Here is a 21,065-nt window from a genome sequence, read left to right as displayed (position 1 = left end):
TACCCCCCTAACGTTTGAAAAGAGCTGCCTCCCTCTCACGAACCCCGTCTGATCTCACCTATCACCTTCGGAAGGCACTCCTCCAGCCTACCCGCCAGTACCTTCGCCAATATTTTTGCGGACACATTCAGAAGTGATATGGGCCTCACGGTCCCACACTCAGTCGGATCCTTATCTTTTTTAAGCAACAGGGAAATCGATGCCTGCCCCAATGTTTGTGGCAACATCCCCTTCCCTATCGCCTCTTCAAACATCCCCACCATCAGGGGTGCCAGCTTATCCTTGAATTTTTTATAATATTCCACTGGAAACTCATCCGGCCTTGCCACCTTCCCTGACTGCATCCTCCCAATTGCATCCTTTATCTCCTGCTCCGCTATTGCTCCTTCTAATCTTGCCTTGTCCCCCTCCCCTAGCCTCGGGTACTCCAACCCATCGAGAAATTCCTGCATCTCCCAGTCTCCCCCAGGTGGCTCTGACCTGTACAACCTCTCATAAAATTCCTCAAAAACCTTGTTAATCAGATCCGGAGCCACCACCAACATCCCTGCCCTATCCCTCACCTGAACAATTTCCCTTACTCAGCTCAATATTATTGTTAATCAGCTCCGGAGCTGACCTGCTCCCGAAAGACGTGCTTGTTAGGGCATTCTGAATTCTCCCTCTGTGTACCCGAACAGGCGCCGGAATGTGGCGACTAGGGGATTTTCCCAGTAACTTCATTGCAGTGTCAATGTAAGCCTACTTGTGATAATAAAGATTATTATCCAAGCCTTTGATCAAAGAGGTAGGTGTTAAGGAATGTCATAAAGAGAGAGAGAGAGAGGTGGAGGAGTTTAGGGAGGGAATACTTGCGGCTAAGGAAGCTGCAGTGATTAAAGTCAGGGATGTGAAAGGTTAGAATTGGAGGAGCACATGGAATCTGGAGAGTTGTAGAGCTGGATGTGAGCACATTGGAGAGTTCTGAACAAAAGTTACATGTTTTAAAATTGAGTTGAAAAATGAAAATCGCTTATTGTCACGAGTAGGCTTCAATGAAGTTACTATGAAAAGCCCCTAGTCGCCACATTCCGGCGCCTGTCCGGGGAGGCTGGTATGGGAATCGAACCGTGCTGCTGGCCTGTCTTGGTCTGCTTTAAAAGCCAGAGATTTAGCTGAGTGAGCTAAACCAGCCCCTGCTTGACTGGGAACCAACACAGGTCAGCAAGGCCAGGGGTAACCAGGGAGCGAATCATCGTCCAAACCTTTCATTTCAAGAAGCAGGGAATCATCACAGGAACCAATGGATTGTTGTTTGTGCTGAATGGAGGACTTTAGGAATATTGGATTCTAAATATTGGGACAGTTTAAGGGTTAAAAGCCTGTGGTTGTAGTGCGTTTGAATGCGGTGGTCATGTTTTTCTTTTAAAAGGCTGTTTTGTGGGGCATGAGAGCTTTTAGGAGCCAGAGATGAAACTGACCAGAGGAACGTGTTTTTCAGTCTGGGCTAGTGCACTGTGGTTTAACTGGGGAGGTCATTTGTTTTTGATGATGCCATTGCTGGTTGGAGCTCAGGAATTCAGAGACATCTTGAAAAGCTTTGGAGAGTTGCAGTCTGATCTGGCAATCCTTGCCTTGACCACAAGTAAAGGCAGTTTTCACTCCCAATACGACAGTGATAAAAAGTGTAATAATATTTAAAGCAGGGCAGTCTTGTCTGAGGACAAGGAAGAAACTGAAGCACGCCAGATAAATCAGCTTTTTGAAGATATTCAGCCAGAGTCTGCAGAGGTTCTAACCAAATCCCAAATCGGGTTTGTAAAGCAAGTATTACTCTATGCCAGGCCAATTTTAAGTTAGATTGAGAGCTGTATGTTTCTTTTCTTGTTTAACTGTGAACTGAGGAGTAGTGTTTAAGGCGCCGTTGTAAGCTGTCCTTTTTTGGGTGTGAAGTTAAAAGTTTAATAACGTATTCACAATAAAGTTTTGTTTTAAAAATAACCAAATCCTGGGCTGGATTCTCCGCCCCGCCACATTTCTGCCCCGACCCGCCAGCGGGATTCCCCGTTACGCTGGCCGGTCAATGGGATTTCCCATTCTGGGGCAGCCCCAAACCGTTGGGAAACCCCCCCCCGGGGGCCGACAAAACGGAGAATCCCGCCCCCTATTTTTTCATGCAATCACTTCTGGAGCGAATCATTCGTTCATGGCAAATGGAGTTTAATCCGGACAAATGTGAGCTAATGCATTTTGGTAGGTCTAACATAGAGAGGAAACATACCTTAAATGGCAAAACTCTTAGAAATATAGAGAGTCAGAGAGATCTGGGCGTGCAGGCCCACAGATCTTTGAAGGGGACAACACAAGTGGAGAAGGTCGTCAAGGAAGCAGACGGAATGCTTGCCTTCATTGGACGGGGCATTGATTTTAAAAACTGGCAAGTCATGCTACAGATGTATAGAACCTTGGTAAGGCCGCACTTGGAATATTGCGCACAATTCTGGTCGCCACACTACCAGGAGGAAGTGGAGGCTTTGGAGAGGGTGCAGAGGAGGTTTACCAGGACGTTGCCTGGTCTGGAGGGTGTTAGCTATGTGGAGAGGCTGAATAGACTCGGACTGTTTTCATTAGAACGATGGAGGTTGAGGGGCGACCTGATAGAGGTCTACAAGATTTTGAGGGGCATGGATAGAATGGATGGGCAGGCTCTCTTTCCCAGGGTGGAGGGGTCAGTCACCAGGGGTTTAAGGTCCTTGGGGCAAAGTTTAGAACATAGAACATAGAACAGTACAGCACAGAACAGGCCCTTCGGCCCTCGATGTTGTGCCGAACAATGATCACCCCACTTAAACCCACGTAACCCGTATACCCGTAACCCAACAATCCCCCCATTAACCTTACACTACGGGCAATTTAGCATGGCCAATCCACCTAACCCGCACATCTTTGGACTATGGGAGGAAACCGGAGCACCCGGAGGAAACCCACGCACACACGGGGAGGACGCGCAGACTCCGCACAGACAGTGACCCAGCCAGGAATTGAACCTGGGAACCTGGAGCTGTGAAGCATTGATGCTAACCACCATGCTACCGTGAGGCCCCACGAGGGGAGATGTGTGAGGCAGGTTTTTTTACACAGAGGGTGGTGAGTGCCTGAAATGTGTTGCCAGGGGAGGTTGTGGAGCAGATACATTAACGGGAGTTCAAAAGGCATCTTGACAAACACATGGATAGGATGGGTATAGAGGGATACGGCACAAGGAAGCACTGAGGGTTTTGGCCAAGGTTGGTATCATGACCGGTACAGGCTGGGAGGGCCGAAGGGCCTGTTCCTGTGCTGTATTGTTCTTTGTTCTTTCTGTCCAGTCTTACAAATAAACTAAAATATTGGGATTTCTGTCTGGTATTCTAGGTAATGTTGGGGGCCTGGTCTGAGATTGTAATATATTGGATAAGGAGTGTCCAGACATGTGGAACCAAGCTGGGAAAATGGTGCACAATTACACATCGGGCAACAATTTCAGAGGAGGTTCACTGGGCTGATTCCTGGGGTGAAGCGATTGTCTAATGAGGAAAGGTTTATCAGGTTGGGCCTGTACCCATTGGAGTTTAGGAGAATGAGAGGTGATCTTATTGAAACACCAGATTGTGAGGGGGTTTCACAGGGTGGGTGCTGAGGGAATAATAATAATAATCTTTATTAGTGTCAAGTAGGTTACATTAACACTGCAATGAAGTTACAGTGAAAAGCCCCTAGTCGTCACATACGCAGAAGGAGAATTCAGAATGTCCAATTCACCTCACAAGCGCGTCTTTCGGGACTTGTGGGATGAAACCGGAGCACCCGGAGGAAACCCGCGCAGACACGGGGAGAACATGCAGACTCGGCACAGACAGTGACAGCAGGGTAGCATGGTGGTTAGCATAAATGCTTCACAGCTCCAGGGTCCCAGGTTCGATTCCCGGCTGGGTCACTGTCTGTGTGGAGTCTGCACGTCCTCCCCCTGTGTGCGTGGGTTTCCTCCGGGTGCTCCGGTTTCCTCCCACAGTCCAAAGATGTGCGGGTTAGGTGGATTGGCCATGCTAAAAAAATTGCCCGTAGTGTCCTAATGAAAGGAAGGTTAAGGGGGGTGTTGTTGGGTTACGGGTATAGGGTGGATACGTGGGTTTGAGTAGGGTGATCATGGCTCGGCACAACATTGAGGGCCGAAGGGCCTGTTCTGTGCTGTACTGTTCTATGTTCTATGTTCTAAGCCGGGAATCGAACCTGGGACCCTGGCGCTGTGAAGCAACAGTGCTAACCACTGTGCTGCCCTGCCGCACAAATCTAAGGCTCAGGGACACGGTTTCAGAATAAGGGGTCTCCAATTTAAGACGGAGATGAGGAGGAATTTCTTCTCTCTGAGGGTCGTTAGAGTTTGGAATTCTCCCCCCCCCCCCCCCCCAGACAGCAGTGGGGGCTGTGGGTCAGTGACTATGTTCAAGGACAGATTCTTGATTGATGCAGGAGTTAGGGTGGGGGGGCTGGGGGTGGGGGGGGACAGACAGAAAAGGGGAGTTAAGACCACATTCAGGTCAGCCATGATCATATTCAACGGTTGAACAGGTTTGATGGGCCGAATGGCCAGCCCCTGCTCCTATTCCTTGTGTTCTTACCGCCTCTTCTCCACCAACACCAGCACCTCGTGGTCAGACTGTTCCGCTGGAAAATGGAAAAGGCACCAGTTTGTTATCGGTTACGCCGACTCAACAAGTCAAATTAATATTTAGACAACGTCATTCATCAAACCAATGAAACGCCTGCCCTGACAGGTGGCCCTGAAAGATCCCAGGGGCACTATTGGAAGAACAGGGGAGTTCGCTCTGGTGTCCTGGGGCCAATATTTATCCCTAACCAACATCGCTAAAATAAACAGATTATTAGCCACTATTGGCTGTTAGTGGGATCTTGCTGTGCAGTAAATTGGCTGCCATGTTTTCTACATTGCAACATTCGGACAAAGGCTTCAAATCCCAGGTTCCAGCAAAGGGCAGCCTCACTATCATTGCCAAATAAATCGGGCTTGCATCAGAGCCACAGGTCATTCGGCCCAACTGGTCCATACTGGTCTGGATGGCCCTTTGTCGTATCCTTGGATTTGTTTCTGCCTCATGTGTTTATTTAACTTCCCCTTGAGTGACTCTACCATACAGCTCACCCACTCCCGTAGGAGCGACTTCCACATTCTCAACACTCACTGGGTACAGGCAAGGGATAATCAAACACAGATGTTTAAAATGCCAAATGGATTTGAGAAGGTATACACAAAGGTGCTTCCCTCAGACAGGAAGTCCACTACAAGGAGGGCAGTTTTATTTATTTATCCTGCCGTGGAATCATAGAGACCATTCGTCCCATCGAGTCTGCATCAATCCTCTGAAAGAGCATCCCATCCAGGCCCACTCCCCTACCCCCATAACCTCACCTAACCTGCACACCCCAGGGCACAAAAGTGCAATTTATCATGGCCAATCCACCTAACCTGCACATCATTGGACTGTGGGAGGAAACCGGAGCATCCGGAGGAAACCCACGCACACACGGGGAGGACGTGCAGACTCCGCACAGTGACCCAGCTGGGAATCGAATCCGGGACCCTGGCGCTGTGAGGCAGCAGTGCTAACCATTGTGCCAGGTGAACATCTCTGGAATATGCCCATTCCTAATTGCCCTTGTGGGCTTGCTGGGCCATTTCAGAGGGCAGTTTTGAGTCAATCACATTGGCCCACATGTGACTCCAGGCCGGGTAAGGATGGCAGATTTCCTTCCCTAAAGGAGATGAGTCGGCCAGTTGGGGTTTTTACAACAATCGGTGATAATTTTATGGCCACCTTTGCTGAGACTAGCTTTATATGCCAGATTTATTAACAGCATTCAAATTCCTTAGTGGGATTCGAACTCCGGATTACTAGCCTGGGCCTCCGGATTACTAGCCTGGGCCTCCGGATTACTACCCTGGGCCTCCGGATTACTAGCCCAGTGATACGACCCCTACACCAGCATCTCCCAGTAAAGCTTGAAACATAAGCTTAAAATTACAATGAGGCCATTCAGGGCTGAAACACTGCTTCACACAAAACCATCCCAGGAGAGGGAGTGAATGTGGGATTTACTGCTTGTCCATTGATGTTTATGGGATCTTGCAGAAACTGGCTGCCGCGATTCCTCCATCACAACAGTGACTGTGCTGCAGAAAGTACTTCACTGGCTGTAAAGAGATTGGGGACATCCTGAGGTTGTGAACGGTACTACAGTAATGTAAGTTCCTCCTCCTCCTCCGCAGAACCACCCCCCCCCCCCCCCCCCCCCCCAATACTGACTGCAGGAAGGGTACACAGGGTGAGGTGTACAACGGAAAGGCAAAGGGTTAAGGGATGAGGAAGTGGTGGATGGAGGAGGGCTGACCACATGGTGAAGTAGGAAGACCCTCCCTTACACAATTCTTGAAGCTTCCGGAGGTTAATGGCCTCCTCCTTGTCCGAATCCTGGAACCAGGCGTAAAGTGTGGAGGTCACCAGCGCAAACCAGCCCACCTTCGTTAGCTCCAGGTTCAGTCCATCCTTATACTGCAGGCGTCCAATTCGCTCAAAATCATGGTTCATGAGGTCGATCCCAGCCGGAAGGAAGGACTGCAGAGGGGAGGAGGCAGTGATGGCTAGATCATCAATAATCCACGGTAACAAGGAACAACATTCCCAAAACATTCCACATGCGCCTGGGCCAGGGAATGGTGGGAGGGAGGGGAATGTAAAGGATTCTGTTGCTGATCGCTCTTCACTGACTTCTACAGTAAAGTATATGTTCCTGTGTGTGGGCGCACATGCATGTGGATGCATGTGCAAATCTACATGTGTCTGAATGCAAATGTCGCTGTGGGTAAATGTGCATCCATGTGTGTACATGTCAGTGTGTCAGAGTATAAGAGCAGGTGTGTGTGTATTTGCATGTGTGTGTGTAGATTAATGTTTGTATTTGTACATGTGTGCATTTGCACAACTACATATATTTGCATGTGTACGTATATTTGCGTGCGTATGTGAATTTTTGTGTGTGTATTTGCATCTGTATGTGTATTTGCATGTCTGTATTTGCACGTGCGTGTTTTGTGTGTGCGCATTTGCATGCATACTTTGCGTGTGTGTATTTGCATGTGTGTATTTGGGTATGTGTGTATTTGCATGTGTGTGTGTATTTGTGTTTGTGTATTTGCATGTGTATGTGCTTGTATTTGCATGTATTTGTGTGTATTTGCATGTGTGTATTCGCATGTGTATTTGCATGTGTGTGCATTTGCGTGTATTTTTGTGTGTATTCGCATGTGTGTGCATTTGCATGTATTTGTGTGTGTATTTGCAGGTCTGTGCATTTGCATGTGTGTGTATTTAATAATGTGTATTTGCATGCCTGTTTGTGTATTTGTGTGTGCATACTTGTGTGTGTATTTGTACAAGTACATATTTGCATGTGTACGTATATTTGGGTGTGTATGTGTATATTTGCGTGTGTGTGTTTATGCCTGTCTATCTAGGCCAATACCCCAGTGCAGTACTGAGCGAGTGCTGCGTTGTCAGAGGAGCCCGATTTCCAATGAGCCATTAAACCGAGTCCCTGTCTGACCGCTCAGGTGGACGTGAAGGATCTGATGACACCATTCCGGAGAGCTGCAGGCGGCTTCTCTCCAGTGTCCTTGTCAATATTCATCTCTCACCCAACAACACAAGAAGGACTATCTGGGTAATAGTAACATTACTGTGTGCAGTTTGGGGCATTCTTAGTTTGTGAAAAGCATTTACAGAAATGCAAAATCTTTGTTCTTTTACATCACAGCAATGTTACCGAGGGCGTTACCTTGGCGATCGATTTGATCCACTCTTTATTGGACTGTGCGCTGTCTGTCCCAAACATAAACAGGCGTTCAGAATCCGTGAACACCTCAAACGTGTGTTCAAACCTGAAAGTAAGAAAAATAATTCACGTCAGCGTGTCAGGAAACATCACCAACCGATAGAATGATGACACGTACTGAACTGAAGGTGAACTGCCTCAAGCAAAGAAACAATCTCTGATTGCTAACACATTGCACTACTCTTGTTAATGCTCCTGTGAGGGGGGGGGGTTAACACCCTTACTGGAGACAATAACCTCTCCAGCCTTAAAATCTACTCTTCAAAGGACCAGCGGTGGGATCTTTGAGTCGGCCCGCGACATCATTGCTGTCATTGTAGCTCTGCCGACACACACAATTGAGCAGACCGTGTTCAACCCAAAACCCAAAACAAAATGTCTCCTGTTAGGTGTGATTGGGCAGCACTTGCTGAACAATCCCGGGTGCGCTAAGGGCTACACTAACAGCTAATTTAAAAAGGTCAGTCATGCTCGTAACGTGGCCCATTTACATTGAATAGAAGTGGCACACACCCCAACCCAGGGACCCATTCTCTGCAAACAAAAGGAATATGCTCAAGCCTATCCCCTTTTTTCGAATGACCCGGGAACTTGGGGAGACTGTAGTTCCCCGTTACTTTCTCCATGGCAACACCTCAGCCAATCAGAGTTGATTTCCTAATACTCTTGTGATAGTTTGAAATTTGGCATCCTCGCATTTGTCCTGAAGCGTGTGAGACAAAAGATTTCGGCAACATCTCTCCTTTCAGTGATTTTAGCATCGTGTTTTGGCACCAGAATCGTGGAAGATGGAATATTTGGTGATGTAAAACTATTTTATTACTGCTTTACAATGTGCTATCACTCTTTTATGTTACAGATAAGTATCTATATCCACCATGTTTGTAGGTCACACAATTTTGGTTTGACAATCTAACATTCTATAAATGCTGGTCTGGCCAGCAATATCCAAAACCCAGGGAAAAAATGTTTCAAATCATAGAATTGCAAAACCAAGAAATGACTTGGTCCTCAGTATTCCCAGCTGTGTGCTACAGAATGCAGAGTTCTTCAAATTGTCTTTTATGCTCAACGTTTCTCAACAGTGCGCGAACTGTGGACTCTGCAATCGAACGGGCAGTCCCGTCACCACCTACCCATGTGCCGCGGGACTGTTGATGCTGAGGCACACAACTTCACTCATCCCGATAGTGCCATTGGGTGTTGAGTTCCTGTCACTGTCGTAGTAACTGAGCACACCATTATCCAGGACACACCATCGTTTGCTGAACTCTATCAGAACATCAATGGGGAACAGATTTAGCTGTACGGCTGGAGAAATGTAAAAGGTGAAGAACAATCGATACTGGATCTCCATTCAAAGGGAGCACGTTAGAGGAGGGAGCCACTGCATCTGAACGACTTTCCAAGAGGGATTCCCTCCATCAGGGACCCCTTTGAAAGAGGGAGTCTGTCCCGTCAGGGACCCCTGTGAAAGAGGGAGTCTCTCCGTTAGGGACCCCTGTGAAAGAGGGTGTCTCTCCGTCAGGGACCCCTGTTAAAGAGGGAGTCTGTCCCGTCAGGGACCCCTGTGAAAGAGGGAGTCTCTCCGTCAGGGACCCCTGTGAAAGAGGGTGTCTCTCCGTCAGGGACCCCTGTTAAAGAGGGAGTCTGTCCCGTCAGGGACCCCTGTGAAAGAGGGAGTCTCTCCGTCAGGGACCCCTGTTAAAGAGGGTGTCTCTCCGTCAGGGACCCCTGTGAAAGAGGGAGTCTCTCCGTCAGGGACCCCTGTTAAAGAGGGTGTCTCTCCGTGAGGGTCCCCTGTGAAAGAGGGAGTCTATCCCGTCAGGGACCCCTGTGAAAGAGGGAGTCTGTCCCGTCAGGGACCCCTGTGAAAGAGGGAGTCTGTCCCGTCAGGGACCCCTGTGAAAGAGGGTGTCTCTCCGTGAGGGTCCCCTGTGAAAGAGGGTGTCTCTCCGTGAGGGTCCCCTGTGAAAGAGGGTGTCTCTCCGTGAGGGTCCCCTGTGAAAGAGGGAGTCTCTCAGTCAGGGATCCCGGTTAAAGAGGGAGTCTCTCCCATCAGGGACCCCTTCGGAAGGGGGAGCCTCTCCGTCAGGGACCCCTTTGGAAGGGGGAGTCTCTCCGTCAGGGACCATTCGGGCAGCACGGTAGAACAGTGGTCAGCACAGTGCTTCACAGCTCCAGTGACCCAGGTTCAATTCCCGGCTTGGGTCACTGTTTGTGCGGAGTCTGCACGTTCTCCCCGTGTCTGCGTGGGTTTCCTCCGGGTGCTCCGGTTTCCTCCCACAGTCCAAAGATGTGCAGGTTAGGTGGATTAGCCATGATACATTACCCTGAGTGTCCAAAAAAAGGTGAGGTGGGGTTACTGAGTTACGGGGATAGATTGGAAGTGTGGGCTTAAGTGGGGTTCTCTTTCTGAGGGCCAATGCAGACTCGATGGGCCGAATGGCCTCCTCCTGCACTGTAAAGTCTGTGATTCTATGACCCATTTGAAAGAGGGAGCCTTTCCATCAGGGACCCGGGTAATGAACGAATCTCACAAGTCGTACCTTCTTTGGACTTCTTCTCTGTGATTGGTTTGCCCATGGATGCTGTCTTGTAGAGGAAGCCATTGTGAGTGATGGACTGAGGGGCCACGTAATAATGCTTGTCGAAATGGCCCAGATCCAAACGTGGAGCCTCTGCAGTGGAATCAAAGGAGAAGGAATTCACATTAATATCACGTCCTGAGCCATCTCAACACATCCCATATTGCTTTGCTTCCCATTCTGTAATGCAGTGACCGCCATAAAGCAAACAACACAGCAGCCAACATGAGAACAGCAAGATCCCACAAACAGCAATGGAAAATTACAAGATAATGTGTTTTGGTGATGTTGGTCGGGGGCATATAAGGACAGAGGTTATTTGCAAACCATTGACCAATTGGCAGTCACCAACCCGTTGGGGGTCTTTCCTATCCACCATTTCCCTGTAACCCTGCACAATCTTCCTTTTCAGACAACACTCCAATTACAACACTCCAATTCCCTTTAGAATGCTACAATTCACCCTTCCTCCACCACACTCACAGACAGTACGTTCCAGACCCTCACCACTCGCTGTGTGAATCTGCCTCCACCACACTCACAGACAGTACATTCCAGACCCTCACCACTCGCTATGTGAATCTGTCTCCACCACACTCACAGACAGTGCATTCCAGACCCTCACCACTCGCTGTGTGAATCTACCTCCACCACACTCACAGACAGTATATTCCAGATCCTAACCACTCGCTGTGTGAATCTGTCCCCACCTCATTCACAGACAGTGCATTCCAGACCCTCACCACTCGCTGTGTGAATCTGCCTCCACCACACTCACAGACAGTACATTCCAGATCCTAACCACTCGCTGTGTGAATCTGCCTCCACCACACTCACAGACAGTACATTCCAGATCCTAACCACTCGCTGTGTAAACCTGTCTCCACCACACTCACAGACAGTACATTCCAGATCCTAACCACTCGCTGTGTGAATCTGCCTCCACCACACTCACAGACAGTACATTCCAGATCCTAACCACTCGCTGTGTGAATCTGCCTCCACCACACTCACAGACAGTACATTCCAGATCCTAACCACTCGCTGTGTGAATCTGCCTCCACCACACTCACAGACAGTACATTCCAGATCCTAACCACTCGCTGTGTGAATCTGCCTCCACCACACTCACAGACAGTACATTCCAGATCCTAACCACTCGCTGTGTGAATCTGTCTCCACCACACTCACAGACAGTACATTCCAGACACCACACTCGCAGACAGTACATTCCAGATCCTAACCACTTGCTGTGTGAATCTGTCTCCACCACACTCACAGACAGTACATTCCAGATCCTAACCACTCGCTGTGTGAATCTGCCTCCACCACACTCACAGACAGTACATTCCGGATCCTAACCACTCGCTGTGAATCTGTCTCCACCACACTCACAGACAGTACATTCCAGATCCTAACCACTCGCTGTGTGAATCTGCCTCCACCACACTCACAGACAGTACATTCTACATCCTAACCACTCGCTGTGTGAATCTGCCTCCACCACACTCACAGACAGTACTCCAGCAGTGTGGAGACATTTTGGCTCCTGCCACTAAAATAATTGTGACAATTATTTTAAATCCGTGCCCTCTTGATCCCCCGACCCAAGCTGTCTCGACCCCTCAGGTTTTGAAGGCTGCTATCAAATCCACTCTCAGCCTCCTACTCCCTGCAACCATTCTCACAAATCTTTTCTGCACCCTCCCTGATGTCTTTGCACCTTTCCTGAAGTGTGGGGCCCAGAACTGGATTCAATAATAATCTTTATTATTGTCACAAGTAGACTCACATTAACGCTGCAATTAAGTTACTCTGAAAAGCGCCGAGTCGCCACACTCCGGCGCCTGTTCGGGTACACAGAGGGAGAATTCAGAACGTCCAATTCACCTGACAGCACGTCATTCAGGACTTGTGGGAGGAAACCGGAGCACCTGGAGGAAACCCACGCAGACACGGGAGAACGTGCAGACCCCGCACAGACAGTGACCCAAGCCGGGAATCGAACCTGGGACCCTGACGCTGTGAAGCAACAGTGCTACCCACTGGAACATAGAACATACAGTGCAGGAGGCAGCCATTCGGCCCATCGAGTCTGCACTGATCTACTTAAGCCCACTCTTCCACCCTATCCCCGTAACCCAATAACCCCTCCTAACCTTTTTTTTGGACACTCAGGGCAATGTAGCACGGCCAATCCGCCTAACCTACACGTCGTTGGACTGTGGGAGGAAACCGGAGCACCCGGAGGAAACCCACGCAGACAAGGGCAGCACGTGCAGACTCAGCACACACTGTAACCCAGTGGGGAATCGAAGCTGGGACCCTGGCGCTGTGAAGCCACAGTGCTAGCCACTGTGCTTCTGTGCCACCCATACTCCAGCTGAGGCTGAACTGAAGCTCAACATAACCTCCTACGAGACATAGCGTACATGTAGCAACATATAAACTTAAAACCAAGGTGGTATCAAGCGAACTGTGGAAGAATGATGGCCATTCGGCCCATCATCCCCGTGCTGGCCCAGAAAGAGCTATCCCAGTTAGTCCCACTCCCCCCTGCCCTTTCCTCATAGCACTGCAGCCTTACTCCCTCAACCATTTGCCCAATTCACTTTTGAAAGTTCCTACTGAAATTCCACCAGCTTTTAGGCCATAACAACCTGTGTTTAAAAAAAAAATTTCTCCTCACTTCCCTGTTGCCAATTGCCTTAAAATTATCTCCAATTATGTTAAATTACAATAATTTTCGTTGGTTAGAAAACGCCTTTGTGCACTGCTGGTCTCCGTATTATAAACATGATGTAGAGACACGAGAAAGGGACAAAAAAAAGATTTCCAAGGTCGAGACGAGAATCGAGAGGTTATACTTGTGGGGAAAGATTGAACAGGCTGAGAAAAGCAGAGTGGGCCTGCTGGAGGGGAGGCCTGAGGGGGCTTTGGGCTCACCTGAGTTCTTGTTTTGGGTGAGGAACTCCACTTGGAGACTCTGGCCCGCTTGCTGAGCGAGGTCGACAGGAGACGGCAGATCAGGGTCACCGGACGAGCAGCTCACGTCAGCCCCGCAGAACACCAGAGACATGGTCTCCTCCAGATCGCTGGTGACCACAGCCGCGCACAGTGCCTAGAAAAATAAACAAAAATTCCTTTACGGCAGAACTTGGTGCATCAAACAATGCCGGGCCCCCTCACCGTCAGCCCCATTCAAACCAACACACAGCACAGTCACCAAATCCAACTACACATACATCTGGAGGGGTCATCACATGACCTCCAGTTGTTTTCCCCAATCCCACACGTTGATCCGTCAATTGTCTTCCCGTTGCCCAATCCATCGATCCATAAAATCCGTACAGCGCAGAAATGAAATGAAAATGAAAATCACTTATTATCACGAGTAGGCTTCAAATGAAGTTACTGTGAAAAGCCGCTAGTCGCCACATTCCGGCGCCTGTCCGGGGAGGCTGGTACGGGAATTGAACCGTGCTGCTGGCCTGCTTGGTCTGCTTTAAAAGCCAGCGATTTAGCGCAGCGAGCTAAACCAACCCCAGGAGACCATTCAGCCCATCGAGTCTGCACCAACCTTCCAAAAGAGCACCCCACCTAGGCCCACTCCACTACCCTATCCCCGTGTCACTGTCTAATCCCTTTGGACACTAAGGGGCAATTTAGCACAGCCGATCCACCTAATCTGCATTTCTTTGGACTGTGGGGTGAAACCCACGCAGACATGGGGAGAATGTGCAAACTCCACACGGACAGTGACCCGAGGAATGAATCAAACCCGGGTCCCTGGCGCTGTGAGGTAGCAGTGCTAACCACTGTGCCACCGTGTCGCCCCAATCGGCGAGCAAACAGGCTCACCTTTGCCAGGTTGCGTGATTCTTGAGAGTCAGTCAAACAGTCCCTTTGATCAATCTCCAAGATTTCAAACAGAAGCATTGAAAGACAATTAAAATGTTAACCAATGTCTTGAGCATTAAGCTTCAACCCCTGGGGAGTTCTGGACAATCCTGAAAGAGTTGGCAACTCCGTAACCAGCCAGCCTTCGCTTCCTACTTCAGAGCCAGTTGTGCTCCACGGATTAAACTGCGAGTCCTTCATCACAATCTCACCCCCACTGTATCGTCAGCAAAAGGTTTGTGGAATAAAGTGCTCGTGTTACGCAAGGGGATAGGAAAAAGGAAATGTGGGCGTTTAATTTTTTTTTAAAAACAGGAAATTATATTGTAATAAACAGACAAAAAAGAGAAATGATTGGATTCTATTTTAAAACAAAGCGGTTTCCTCAATGCTGGCCTGCAATATATTGGTTATCTGTGAACTATTTGGCCAATTAACACCTGCCGCCTCCAATTCTGTGTCCTGCTGTGCTTCTCGCTTCCTCTAGGTTTACCAGACCGATTCCAGGGATGGCGGGACTGTCATATGAGGAGAGATTGACTAGGTTGGGATTGTTCTCGCTGGAGTTCAGAAGAATGAGGGGGGAATCTCATAGAGACTTATAAAATTTTAACAGGACTAGACAGGGTAGATGCAGGGAAGATGTTACCAATGATGGGTGTGTCCAGAACCAGGGGTCACAGTCTGAGGATATGGGGTAGACCATTTAGGACAGAGATGAGGAGACATTTCTTCACCCAAAGAGTGGTGAGCCTGTGGAATTCATTACCACAGGAAGTAGTTGATGCTAAAACATTGAATATATTCAAGATGCGGCTGGATATAGCACTTGGGGAGAATGGGATCAAAGGCTATGGGGAGAAAGCAGGATTAGGCTATCGAGTTGGATGATCAGCCACGATCGTGACAAATGGCGGAGCAGGCTCGAAGGGCCAAAAGGCCTCCTCCTGCTCCTATCTTCTATGTATCTATGAATATTCCCAGGATATCGCAAATTCCCCACGTTCCCTCAGGTTTCTCTGACTAGCCTCAGGAGTCCCTCACGCTCTCCCTCTCTCCCAGGGCTTTCTATGAAGTGCAGTCACTGTCATTGTAAAGCAGGAGACCTGGCAGATCTCACAAGCAGCAATGCGATAATCATCGGATCGCCTGTTGTGACGTTGACTGAGGGATAAATATTGACCGGGACGCGAGGGAGAATTCACTGGTTCTTCTTTGGCAAAGTGTCATGGAATCTTTTACCTAAAAACATAGGAGGAGTTGGCCCCTTGAGTCTCCGGCATTCCATAAGATTACGGCTGATGTGATTGTAACCTCAACCCCAAATTTCTGCCTATTCCCGATGACCTTTCACCCCCTTGTTAATCAAAAATCTATTCAGCTCTGCCTTCAAAATAATCAAAGATTCTGCTTCCACTGCCATTAGAGGAAGGGAGTTCCCTCAACCCATCACCCTCCGGACAGAAAATCTCTCCTCACCTCTGTCTCAAACCACTTATTTTTAAACAGTGACCCCCCCTCGTTCTCGATTCTCCCACAAGAGGAAACATCCTCTCCGCGTCCACTCTGTCAATACCCCTCAGGATCCTATAGCCGCGATTTATCGGCCTCGTCACGCGTGACTTGGGGGCGGGGCGAGCCTGTCGAATCTTGGGAGAGGCCTCTCGAGTGATTCGTGAAGGTTGAGCTGTCTCCCGTGATTCAACCAAATCCCGCGGGACGTCACAATTTCGATCTCGCACGTCAGCATATTTAAATAAGCCATGTGGGCCAGCTGGACTGAATGGCCTGCTTCTGGGCTCAGTGGGGTATAAAACACTGAGATTGGAATCATTCACATTCGACCACCCTCCCAGGCCGTGCGTTCCAGACCCTCACCACCCCTCTGGGTAAAAAGGGTTTTCCTCAAGTTCCCCCCAAACCTCCCACAATAATAAAGATTATTATTATTATTGAACTTGTGTTCCCCACCTAACCAACCCTTTCAACTAAGGGGTACAGCTGCTCCCTATCCACCCTGTCCATGCCCCTCATAATCTTGTCCACCTCGATCAGGTCGTCCCTCAGCCTTCTCTGCTCCAGGCAACATCCTGGTGAATCTCCTCTGCACCCCCTCCAGTACAATCACATCCTTCCTATAGTGTGGCGACCAGAACTACACACAGTACTCCAGCTGTGGCCTCACCAAAGTTCAATATAACTCCAACATGACCTCCCTGCATTGGTAATCTATACCCTGATTGATAAAGGCAAGGGCCCATTTGCCTTTTTCACCACCCTATTAACCTGCCCTTCTACCTTCAGAGATCTATGGACAAACACGCCAATGTCCCTTTGTTCCTCGGAACTTTCCAATGTCAGGCCATTTAATTATAATCTTTATTGTCACAAGTAGGCTGACATTAACACTGCAATGAAGTTACTGTGAAAAGCCCCTAGTCGCCACATTCCGGCGCCTGTTCGGGTACACAGAGGGAGAATTCAGAATGTCCAATTCACCCAACAGCACGTCTTTCGGGACTGTGGGAGGAAACCGGAGCACCCGGAGGAAACCCACGCAGACACGGGGAGAATGTGCAGACTCCCCACAGACAGTGACCCAAGCCGGGAATCGAACCTGGGGCCCTGGCGCTGTGAGGCAACTGTGCTAACCACCGTGCTACCTTGTCACATTACTCCTTCCTATCACCTCACACTTTTCAGGGTTAAATTCCATCTGCCACGTTTCTGCCAATTTGACCATCCCGTTTATATCGTCCTGTAACCTAAGACACCTAAATGACAAACAGTAGGGGACCCAGCACAGATCCCTGTGGTACCCCACTGGACACTGGCTTCCAGTCACTAAACAGCCGTCTGTCATCACCCTTCTGTCCCCTACCGCTAATCCAATTATGAATCCACCCTATCAAGTTCCCCTGTGTCCTATGTGCATTTGTCTTCCTCATAAGTCTCCCATCTGGGTGACGTGCTCAAAAAGTATAATCAAAATTGTTAGGCATGACCTCCCTCTGACAAAGCCATGCTGACGATTCCTGATCAAACCCTGCCTCTCCAAGTGGTCATAGATTCTCTCCTTCAGAATCTTCTCCAGCAGTTTCCCAACCACTGGCGTGAGACTCACTGACCGACAGTTCCCTGGTTTGCCTTTACAACCTTCCCTTAAAATACTTCTCGAAAAAAAAACAGGAAATTGCACGGGACAAAATCAGACCTTATTATTCCTCTTGTAAAAAGGGAAGTTTCTAATTGGGACACATTCTGAGAGAGGGACTACAGTGAGAGAGTAACAAAAGCTGGGGCTGTTTAGCTCACTGGGCTAAATCGCTGGCTTTGAAAGCAAACCAAGCAGGCCAGCAGCACGGTTGGATTCCCGTAGCAGCCTCCCCGAACAGGTGCTGGAATGTGGCGACTAGGGGCTTTTCACAGTAACTTCATTGAAGTCTACTCGTGACAATAAGCGATTTTCATTTCATTTTCAAATGAGGCCATTTGTCCCTCAAGTCTGCACTGCCATTCAACGAGGTCAGAGCCACATCTGGATCTTAGCTTGCTCCACCCAGCCAGGTTTCATATCACTAAACGTATTGAAGGATTGAGTGGATCGACGGGAAGCAGCTTTGACACAAGAACGGGGGGGGGGGGGGGGGGAAGCCCACAGGATTTCAAAACCACTGCTTTAAACAGCTTCCGACGACTGACGTATTCAAGCAGCATTTTCATCAGTGAGTACATTCCGTTAGTACCGATCCTCCAACAGTGCAGCACTCCCTCAGTACTGACCCTCTGACAGTGCGGCACTCCCTCAGTACTGACCCTCTGACAGTGCGGCACTCCCTCAGTACTGACCCTCTGACAGTGCGGCACTCCCTCAGTACTGACCCTCTGACAGTGCGGCACTCCCTCAGTACCGACCCTCTGACAGTGCAGCACTCCCTCAGTACTGACCCTCTGACAGTGCGGCACTCCCTCAGTACTGACCCTCTGACAGTGCAGCACTCCCTCAGTACTGACCCTCTGACAGTGCAGCACTCCCTCAGTACTGACCCTCTGACAGTGCGGCACTCCCTCAGTACTGACCCTCTGACAGTGCGGCACTCCCTCAGTACTGACCCTCTGACAGTGCTGCACTCCCTCAGTACTGACCCTCTGACAGTGCGGCACTCCCTCAGTACTGACCCTCTGACAGTGCGGCACTCCCTCAGTACTGACCCTCTGACAGTGCAGCACTCCCTCAGTACTGACCCTCTGACAGTGCAGCACTCCCTCAGTACTGACCCTCTGACAGTGCGGCACTCCCTCAGTACTGACCCTCTGACAGTGCAGCACTCCCTCAGTACTGACCCTCTGAGAGTGCAGCACTCCCTCAGTACTGACCCTCTGACAGTGCGGCACTCCCTCAGTACTGACACTCTGACAGTGCGGCACTCCCTCAGTACTGACCCTCTGACAGTGCAGCACTCCCTCAGTACTGACCCTCTGACAGTGCAGCACTCCCTCAGTACTGACCCTCTGACAGTGCGGCACTCCCTCAGTACTGACCCTCTGACAGTGCAGCACTCCCTCAGTACTGACCCTCTGAGAGTGCAGCACTCCCTCAGTACTGACCCTCTGACAGTGCGGCACTCCCTCAGTACTGACACTCTGACAGTGCGGCACTCCCTCAGTACTGACCCTCTGACAGTGCAGCACTCCCTCAGTACTGACCCTCTGACAGTGCAGCACTCCCTCAGTACTGACCCTCTGACAGTGCAGCACTCCCTCAGTACTGACCCTCTGACAGTGCGGCACTCCCTCAGTACCAACCCTCTGACAGTGCAGCACTCCCTCAGTACTGACCCTCTGACAGTGCAGCACTCCCCCAGTACTGACCCTCTGACAGTGCGGCACTCCCTCAGTACTGACCCTCTGACAGTGCAGCACTCCCTCAGTACTGACCCTCTGACAGTGCAGCACTCCCTCAGTACTGTCCCTCTGACAGTGCAGCACTCCCTCAGTACTGACCCTCTGACAGTGCAGCACTCCCTCAGTACTGACCCTCTGACAGTGCAGCACTCCCTCAGTACTGACCCTCTGACAGTGCAGCACTCCCTCAGTACTGACCCTCCGACAGTGCAGCACTCCCTCAGTACTGACCCTCTGACGGTGCAGCACTCCCTCAGTACTGACCCTCTGACAGTGCAGCACTCCCTCAGTACTGACCCTCCGACAGTGCAGCACTCCCTCAGTACTGACCCTCTGACGGTGCAGCACTCCCTCAGTACTGACCCTCTGACAGTGCAGCACTCCCTCAGTACTGACCCTCTGACAGTGTAGCGCTCCCTCAGTACTGACCCTCTGACAGTGCAGCTCTCCCTCAGTACTGACCCTCTGACAGTGCAGCACTCCCTCAGTACTGACCCTCTGACAGTGCAGCGCTCCCTCAGTACTGACCCTCTGACAGTGCAGCACTCCCTCAGTACCGACCCTCTGACAGTGCGGCACTCCCTCAGCACTGACTCTCTGACAGTGCAGCACTCCCTCAGTACTGACCCTCTGACAGTGCAGCACTCCCTCAGTACTGACCCTCTGACAGTGCAGCACTCCCTCAGTACTGTCCCTCTGACAGTGCAGCACTCCCTCAGTACTGACCCTCTGACAGTGCAGCACTCCCTCAGTACTATCCTCTGACAGTGCGGCTCCCCCTCAGTACTGACCCTCTGAGAGTGCAGCACTCCCTCAGTACTGACCCTCTGACAGTGCGGCACTCCCTCAGTACCGACCCTCTGACAGTGCAGCAGTCCCTCAGTGCAAGAATGGCTCACACAAAGTTGGCATTTCATAGAATCATAGAATTTACAATGCAGAAGGAGACTATTTGGCCCATCGAATCTGCACCAGCCCCTAGAAAGAGCCCCCCACCCAAGCCCACATTGCCACCCCATCCCCTCAATCCAGCAACCCTACCTAATCTTTTTGGACACTGAGGACAATTTATCATGGCCAATCCACCTAACCTGCACATCTTTGGACTGTGGGAGGAAACCCACGCAGACACGGGGAGAACGTGCAGATTCCGCACACAGAGTCGTTGTTTCCCGTTTGGAACTATTTGATTCAGGAATTTTAAATTCTCAATTTGGAATGAACAGTGGGTACATCAACACATCAGCAATCAGGTGTCGAGGTCCCAGGTTCGATCCCAGCTCTGGGTCACTGTCCGTGTGGAGTTTGCACATTCTCCCCGTGTTTGCGTGGGTTTCGCCCCACAACCCAAAGATGTGCAGGGTAGGGGGATTGGCCATGCTAAATTGCCCCTTAATTGGAAAAAATGAATTGGGTACTCTAAATTTATTAAAATAAACACATCAGCAATTGAGATAATGACAGCTTTAGATGAGGCAAATAAAGGATATCTGTTTCCATTCGCGGATTTTAGAAGGACTCAGGGGGAGACATATTTAACAAGAGTTGGTGAGGGAATGGGAGGGGAAACCTTTCCCAGGCGAGTGGCGATGAGCGGGAAGTCGCTGCATATGAGGGGGGTGGAAGCGGAGACGATGAATGATTGCCAAAGGAAATTGGATGGGTGCTTGAGGGAAATAAAGCTGCAGAGTTACGGGTCTAGAGTGGGGAATGGGACTGACTGGATTGGTCGACAGAGGGACAGCA

General features: G+C 49.9%; 1 protein-coding gene across 4 annotated transcripts in view; it reads right to left on the bottom strand.

The window, feature by feature from the left end:
- The window catches only part of LOC119977259 (arf-GAP with Rho-GAP domain, ANK repeat and PH domain-containing protein 1), a 259,394-nt gene that overhangs the window by 62,847 nt on the left and 175,482 nt on the right, over nt 1–21,065 (bottom strand). For all 4 annotated transcript variants that reach the window (XM_038817991.1, XM_038817990.1, XM_038817993.1 and 1 more), the window contains 6 exons: nt 13,461–13,635; nt 10,476–10,607; nt 9,063–9,198; nt 7,870–7,972; nt 6,458–6,650; nt 4,638–4,683 (listed from right to left, as the gene is read on the bottom strand). In XM_038817991.1, the coding sequence (XP_038673919.1) occupies nt 4,638–4,683; nt 6,458–6,650; nt 7,870–7,972; nt 9,063–9,198; nt 10,476–10,607; nt 13,461–13,635 (785 nt within the window). The remainder of the gene's footprint in view (nt 1–4,637; nt 4,684–6,457; nt 6,651–7,869; nt 7,973–9,062; nt 9,199–10,475; nt 10,608–13,460; nt 13,636–21,065) is intronic.

Source organism: Scyliorhinus canicula, chromosome 14 (assembly GCF_902713615.1).
Source record: "Scyliorhinus canicula chromosome 14, sScyCan1.1, whole genome shotgun sequence".
NCBI classification, from domain to species: domain Eukaryota; kingdom Metazoa; phylum Chordata; class Chondrichthyes; order Carcharhiniformes; family Scyliorhinidae; genus Scyliorhinus; species Scyliorhinus canicula.
This window is presented reverse-complemented; position numbering and strand designations above follow the sequence as displayed.